The sequence below is a fragment of the Ctenocephalides felis genome, unplaced genomic scaffold (genome assembly GCF_003426905.1).
Source record: "Ctenocephalides felis isolate EL2017-DRISC unplaced genomic scaffold, ASM342690v1 CF-g0.4_SCAFFOLD_01604, whole genome shotgun sequence".
Taxonomy (NCBI): Eukaryota; Metazoa; Arthropoda; class Insecta; order Siphonaptera; family Pulicidae; genus Ctenocephalides; species Ctenocephalides felis.
In genome coordinates, this window is record NW_020537758.1 from 44,605,589 (window position 1) to 44,613,269 (window position 7,681).

Consider the following 7,681-nt stretch of genomic DNA (forward strand, 5'->3'; position numbering starts at 1 on the left):
TAGTCGTAGCTAGACGTAGTCGTAGTAGTAGCTAGACGTAGTCGTAGTCGTAGCTAGACGTAGTCGGACCCAGACGTAGTCGTAGTCGTACGTAGACGTAGTCGTAGCCGTACGTAGACGTAGTCGTAGCCGTACGTAGACGTAGTCGTAGCCGTACGTAGACGTAGTCGTAGCCGTACGTAGACGTAGTCGTAGCCGTACGTAGACGTAGTCGTAGCCGTACGTAGACGTCCATTAATCAAGTGCGCGAGTTTTTAAATATTTTTGGACCCCCCCTCCCCCTTGATGATACATAGTGATATTCAAAATTATACCCCCCCTCCCCTATCAAACATCACGTGTATTTTTAGTTTCGTGATAAAACTAAAATTTTTGAATTTTTTTTTGAAAATGTTTGATTTTTTTTAATCAGTTAAAAAATAAATACACGTGATATCTTACTATACTCCTCCATCCCCTACGTGATATTTCGTAGTTTTTTGTCAAAACCCCACTTTCCCCTAGAAACCTCACGTGATTAATAGACGCCCTCTAAACGTAGAGATAATTGTAAACTTAAAGGAAGACATGATCGAAATCGTAGATGTAGACGTATAAGCATAAACATAAATCTAATACATATTATATAATTTAGTTTATGCAAATCTTGATTATGGCGCAGCACGTTATGTATTCTAAATAAATATCTATATAAATAATATATATGAATATATGTGCGTACATATTATTGTTTTGTCTTATTACGAACTAAATGCTCTTAGCTGGAGACAGCAATAAAAATATATGTGCAGAATATAACACTATTCAAAAGCTAAGGTGCAAATTACTCAAAGTGTTGCACCATAGGGGCTTCATTAAAACGCTCGATTAGTAAGCTCACAGCACATCGACAAAAAAGAAAACAATATTTCGCTCCCAACTGTGAGCAGAGAGTCGCTAATTAAATTTATATTAGCTGCTAGAAATAATTTTGTTCAACATGTTTGCCATCATAGAGATCGCCCATTTCGAAATAGGTAGATAAAGAATTAGATTTATATAAAAAGCTTTGTCTGTTGATGACGACGATAAGAATATCTAAAAACATAATTCCATATAAGCATTATGATATCTAATATCAAAATTGAAAAAATTAATTGATTGAGATTTCAAACTAACGCAGAAGTTTTGTTACTAACATGTTTCAACAGATTTTTTAGAAATAGAAATTAAAAGGAATGAGATAGATGACAATGGTTTAGGCCATTGGTTCCCAAACTTGTTCGTGTCGTGGACCCCTTAGACTTTGCCATGGATCTTCTATCTAGCCAATATCGATTTTTTATAAGTTTCTATTTGTACTAACGTTTAGTATTAAACATTTGAAGTAAAGATTGAAATACAAGTTTAGACATTAATTACTTGACTTTAAAATAACAAAACATAGTTATTAACAAGGTGTGTTGTGCTCCACTACCGTGATGTCTAAAATTCTTTTTTGCTGATATGGACCCCTTAAAAGTTGTCATGGACCCCTGAGGGTCCATATGGACCACTTTGGAAATAATTCACATAGCCTAAACGGCTATTCAATAAATACATAAATACACAAAGTGAAAAACAGGCTAGCAAATCATCAATAAATCTCGAAATATCCAAATACCTAATAAAATACCAGTTACTATCACAACAACCTTAGGTTTGTTTATTTTTCTTAATAAAACCTATTTTTAGGTTTATTTTTCTTGATAAAAGTAGATTAAAAGTCAGAATCTACCCAAAAATAGACCTAAGCTTTTATTTTTTTTACAAAATTTAAAATCATTTATTAATTAATATGTTCTTTAATAATTTCATCATACTGCCCACATGTAAATACATGTTCAAGAACAAACATATATAATTTCGCATATTAAGCTTAACGAGAAGGTACACTATTAACCAGCTCCATTAAAATCAACATCAAGTACTTATACGTTGAAATTATAAGTACAAGAGCTGAATACATTTGTACTTGAAATGAAATCATATTAACTAAATAAATACAACCAAACCAAATCAAATAGCAAACAGTCTAGCAATTTGAGACTTCGAAACAACTATAACTTAAAATTTATGACTATATATTTCAATAGAAATAAGTCTAAATTGTCATTATATATATATATATATATATATCTGGATATATACATCTCTTGACTCAGAGCCTTAATAATTATAAAGATGTTGAATCAACAGCGTATTATTTATGTTACCTATATGTTTATTTATATATATATATATATATATATATATATATATATATATATATATATACATATATATATATATATATACATAATATACAAATATATAAACATATAAGTAACATAAGTAATATGCTTTTGATTCAACATTTCTCTAATTATTAAGACTTTGAGTCGATAAATAAGAAAAACCTTCTATTAAAGCCAGATTTGTAAAATGAATTGAGTTTACATAACTACAAACCGTGTTTAAGTATCAAAAACAATTCTATTATTATTTACCTGTTCATTCGGAGCATCGTCAACCCAAACACCATCCTCAGTAATGGGCACATAATTTTCACTTCTCTGCGGTGATGGGCACTGTTTTATTATCACTATATTTTCATCATCAACTGTAGTATAATGTCCACATTGCGTAAATACAGTTCTCACATTAGATTGAACGTTACTCATTTTAAATAAAAAATAACTCGGTGCCGGATAAAATGGTAAACTTGAACTAGCACGTTTTACGAGCACTGAATTTAAAAGATTAACAAAGGTTCTTATGTTATTTCTACACACTCCAATCTAGAAAGAAAGAAATATTTGTAAGAACAGTGTGAAATCATTATTGAAATTAGTATAGTATAGTTTGTCGATTATATGGTTCATTATGTTTGATGTTTGAGCAAGGTTTAAAACATAATTTGAAGAACTTCTTAATTATATATATATATATATATATATATATAATTTCAAAGTATAAATGATTGAAACCAATGATCCAAAGGCTTAATGATCTAATAATGTTCCTTCGAATAACATATATGGCAACTAAAGACAATATCAATTGATTTAAACTTAAAGTTTGTAAACTTTTCTGTATTTATGCACTGTTTTTATAAACTTATTGCTGATTTTATAGTGTAAACACACTTTCAGTAACTTGTAGGAGTAAATAAACATATTTTAGAACCTTCATTATTGAAATATAATAACATTTCCTAAATATATTTCAACTTAAGAAGCACATATGCACATTTACTGATTACAGACTGCTTTATAAAAATAAAAGCACTATATATTAATATTAATAGCATTAATGAAAACAATAACCTATATTAACAAAAAAGTTTATATAACTATTAGACATATAAAATTCCTTATAATACAATTATGTTGAATGAAACTAATAACATTATTTTATAATATATTATAATCTTACCCTATTTGCACAGTACCTGAAGAGGGACATTAATAAAACAAGATATTTCGCAAATTTACTTAAAAAGTCAAAGAAGTTTGACAATTAAACGCTCCGGCAAAATTTTAAGGTTAACATAAATAAGCACGTGCAAATTCATGCCTTACTGTGGCGATATCTTTTAATAAATAGCGAAAGTTTTTTAAATAAAGTTCTAAACCGGGTTCAAACATTAAATATATAATAAAGCACATATTCTCAAAATTTATAAACACTTCTTCACAGATTCAAGAACGGTACATAAATGCATTTACTACGCACCACTTATGTATTTTTTACTCTATATTCTAACATAGTTTATGTTGGTAGCCTGATTTGACACGTTGCCATTAAAGTTATATATTAAAGTTATATATTAAACTAGTATTAAGTTTTGCTAATTTTATATTAATATAATAATATACAATAATATAATTATTATCTTTAGTTTTTTTCATCTTATAATATTAGGAAAACACTATGTTTCAAAGCCGGTACATTATCCGTTTCCGTTATATATATAACGGAATACTGTAACGAACATTCCGTTATATGTAACGAAATACTCTAACGTCATTCCGTTATATATAACGAAATACTGTAACAAACGTTCCGTTAGGGGACGTCCGTTAATCACGTAAGGTTTTTAGGAGGAGGGGGGTTAAAAAAAATCACGATGTATCAGATGAGGAAGAGAGTGGTATAGTAAGATATAACGTGTATTTATTTTTTGCCTATTTTTTATAAAAAAAATCAAACATTTTGAAAAAAAATCGAAAGTTTTACAATTCTTTCTCCTAGCAAATATACACGTGATGCTTGGTGAGAAAGTGGGGGTAATTTTGAATATCACCACGTATCACCGAAGGGGAGGGGGCGACCAAAATTCCTTAAAAAATTGATCACGTGATTAATGGACAGCCCCTCATATGTAACGGAATACTCTAATAACGTTTTGTTATATATAACGGAATACTGTAATAACGTTCCGTTATATATACTGTAACGGTTTTTAAATATGGCAACTATAACGGTTTTTAAATATAGCAAATGGATTTTTGTAATGCTGAAAACTTGTGTACTGGTAATTCTTAGCGTAGTAAGAACGAAAACTATGGTCTGGCAGATTTTAGCCCTGCACATCATGGTGCGTTTGAAATTGTAAAAAACCTAAAAATCAAACGTGTTGACATAAGTGTCGTATAGTTCAAAATTTACAATTTGTTTTCAATTTGAAAATATTTTTGCAGTAAGTTTTATAATGTACAATGTTTTTTAGATACATGACTTTCGTCTTACTATTTTTAACTTCCCGAAGAAGAAGTTTATGTTTTCATAAAAAAATCCGAATTGCTAATTTTATGTTTTCTCGACGTTTCAAGCCATTCTGAATAGAATAAGACCAAATTTGGAAAAAGTATGTGTGTGTGTGTGTGTGTGTGTGTGTATGTGTGTGTGTGCGTGTATGTGAACAGATTTTTTGCCGTAAATCGACGTTTTCTCGAAAACGGCTGGACCGATTTCAAAAATTTAAAAGCCATTCGATGTATCTCGACGAGAACTATTGTTTGTCAGTTTTGTGCGACGATCGGCCAAGCCGTTTCTTTATAAATGGCAGAAAAGTGAAAAATTTTTCGTCTACGTTTAGCCCGCAATTCTGAATCGATTTTGAAAATTCAAAAACCGTTCGAAAGATATTGGTTGGGAATCGTGCTGATTAGTTTTTGGTAGAGATCGGCCGGGCCGTTTTCTTGTAATAAAGTTTTTAAAAAAAATTTTTGACGATTTTTATGATTATTTTTTTGACGATAGATACCATAGTCTTCTAGATCATACTAAAATATTACGGCCCTACGACAACTGGTTCAGCTTTAAAAATTCGTCAAACTTTGCAAAAATCAGTATGGTCTTTTTGGCATTTGTCAAAATTAGACTTTTGATCGACGTTTTCTCAAAAACGCCTGAACCGATTTTAAAAATTTAAAAGCCATTTGATGTATTTCGGTGAGGAATATCGTTTGTCAGTTTTGTGCAACGATCTGCCAAGCCGTTTCTTTGTAATTTGAAAAAAAAGTGATAAACTTTTCGTCCACATTTAAGCTTATCCTACCAAACCGATATTAAAAAATCAAAAACTGTTCGAAGATATTAGTTCGGAATGGTACTGATTAAATTTAGGTGAAAATCTACCGAGCCGTTTTCTTGTAATTAACTGTTGAAAAAAAGTGTTAATTTTCGTCGACATTTGAGCTCATCCTACCGAACCGATTTTAAAAAATTAAAAACTGTTCGAAAGATATTAGGTGGGAATGATACTGATTAATTTTAGGTGAAAATCTACCGAGTCGTTTTCTTGTAATTAACTGTTGAAAAAAAGTGTTAAATTTTCGTCGACATTTAAGCTCATCCTACCGAACCGATTTTAAAAAATTAAAAACTGTTCGAAAGATATTAGTTGGGAATGATACTGATTAATTTTAGGTGAAAATATACCGAGCCGTTTTCTTGTAATTAACTGTTGAAAAAAAAATTTAAGCCGATTTTCATGGAACTTTTTTTGGCGATATACATCATGGTCTTATAGAACTTACTGTAATATTACGGCCTTACGACAAGTAGTTTAATTTTAAAAATTCGTCGAAGTTTGCTAAAATTATTATCGTTTTTTTTTTAAAGTAGGTTTGATGAAGTATATTATTTATACATTTTTTTTGATTAAGTCGATTATTTACACATATCGGGAAGTTCATGTAACTTGCCTCAAGGCTAAATACCAAACCAACTAGTTTTTTAAACCTTGGTGAATTGGTAAAGGACTTATTTAACTTTGCAAATAACTTCATATTGCTATATTTCGAAACCGTTATAGTATTCCGTTAAACAACGTTATAGTATAACCGTTATAGATAAAAATTAATTTGAATATGTATACTACATCTGGTTTACAATATACTATTTGCGTATACTACTTTATAATATTTCTACACAAACTTGTATATACGAAACTTTTCTTCATGTTAAAATATTATTAAGACGGATATTCTACAACTTGTTTGAAATTGCACAAGATGTAAGGAATGAAGTAAATTTTCTACTTTTTATTCAAGCACTTTTAGTTTTCATAAATAAACAATACGAGTAGCTTATTGGAACAAAACCTACTAATCAAAATATAAAAATTAAAGTAGAAAATCAACAGTTTTTTTTTTAACTGAAAATGTTTTAAATTCACTATTTTTTCAGCTCACTTTTAATAATTTACAAATCTAGCAGTAATATAAATTAATTTTTTTTGTAATAAAAATAAAACTATTAGCTTAGTAAGTACGAAAACCTTGGTCTGGCAGGATTTAGCCCTGAACATCATGGCCGTCCAGGCGTTTGAAATTGTAAAAAAAAATCTGAAAATTAAACATGTTGACATATGTGTCGTATATACAAGTTCAAAATTTACAATTTGTTTTCAACCCTAAAATACTTTTCAAGTAAATTTTTTAATGCACAATGATAAAAATTAATTTGAATACGTATACTATATCTGTTTTACAATATACTATTTTCGTATACTACTTTAATATATTTCTACACAAATTTGTATATACGAAACTTTTTCTCAATGTTAAAATATTATTAAGGCGGGTCTTCCACAAATTGTTTAAATGAAGTAAATTTTCTACTTTTTTGTTCGAGTGTTTTGAGTTCTCATAAATAAACAAAACCAGTAGCTTATTGGAACAAAACCTACTAATCAAATATAAAAGATAAAGGTTAAACAAGTAGAGAATCAACAGTTTGCATTTTTTTTAACTGAAATTGTTTTAAATTTTCTTTTGGCTCACTGTTAATAATTTACAAATCTAGCAGTAATATAATTAGATTTTTTGTAATAAAAATATAACTATTGAAGTATTGAATTTTATTATATTAATGAAGCGTGCATACAGGCGTTTGAGAGCCACTGTAAATTTCGACTTTGCTTGGCACAGTATTACTACGCGTAGAATGAAAGAGTACAGCGTGGCGCCGTGGCTTAGTTGGTTAAAGCGCCTGTCTAGTAAACAGGAGATCGGGAGTTCGAATCTCCCCGGAGCCTGGTGTGATATTTTTGATAGTTTTTTTTTTTTTGATACTTAATAAAAATACTTTTTAAGTATTAAAATTTAGAACATTTTATATTTTTAATATATATAATTATACATATACAGTTTTATATATAAATACAATAATT

General features: G+C 29.3%; 1 protein-coding gene and 1 non-coding gene across 2 annotated transcripts; one reads left to right on the top strand and one right to left on the bottom strand.

Annotated features, from left to right (window-relative positions):
- Positions 1-1,237: 1,237 nt before the first annotated feature.
- On the bottom strand, positions 1,238-3,494 carry LOC113373828. Its single transcript, XM_026614101.1, has 3 exons — positions 3,436-3,494; positions 2,508-2,798; positions 1,238-1,303 (listed from the first exon to the last, which is right to left on the bottom strand). The coding sequence occupies exons 1-3, from the start codon at positions 3,463-3,465 to the stop codon at positions 1,238-1,240; spliced, it is 387 nt and encodes a 128-aa protein (XP_026469886.1). The 5' UTR covers positions 3,466-3,494.
- Positions 3,495-7,472: 3,978 nt separating this feature from the next.
- On the top strand, positions 7,473-7,546 carry Trnat-agu. The gene has a single exon. It is a non-coding gene; the product is annotated as a tRNA-Thr (tRNA).
- Positions 7,547-7,681: the final 135 nt, after the last annotated feature.

What these genes read in the sequence shown, in the direction of transcription:
- LOC113373828 (XM_026614101.1), bottom strand. Translation starts at nt 3,465, where the DNA reads ATGTCCCTCTTCAGGTACTGTGCAAATAGG. An exon ending in TCAGGTACTGTGCAAATAGG is followed by an intron (nt 2,799 to 3,435) that starts GTAAGATTATAA and finishes CTTTCTTTCTAG; the next exon opens with ATTGGAGTGTGTAGAAATAA. An exon ending in ACGATGCTCCGAATGAACAG is followed by an intron (nt 1,304 to 2,507) that starts GTAAATAATAAT and finishes GATATTGGCTAG; the next exon opens with ATAGAAGATCCATGGCAAAG.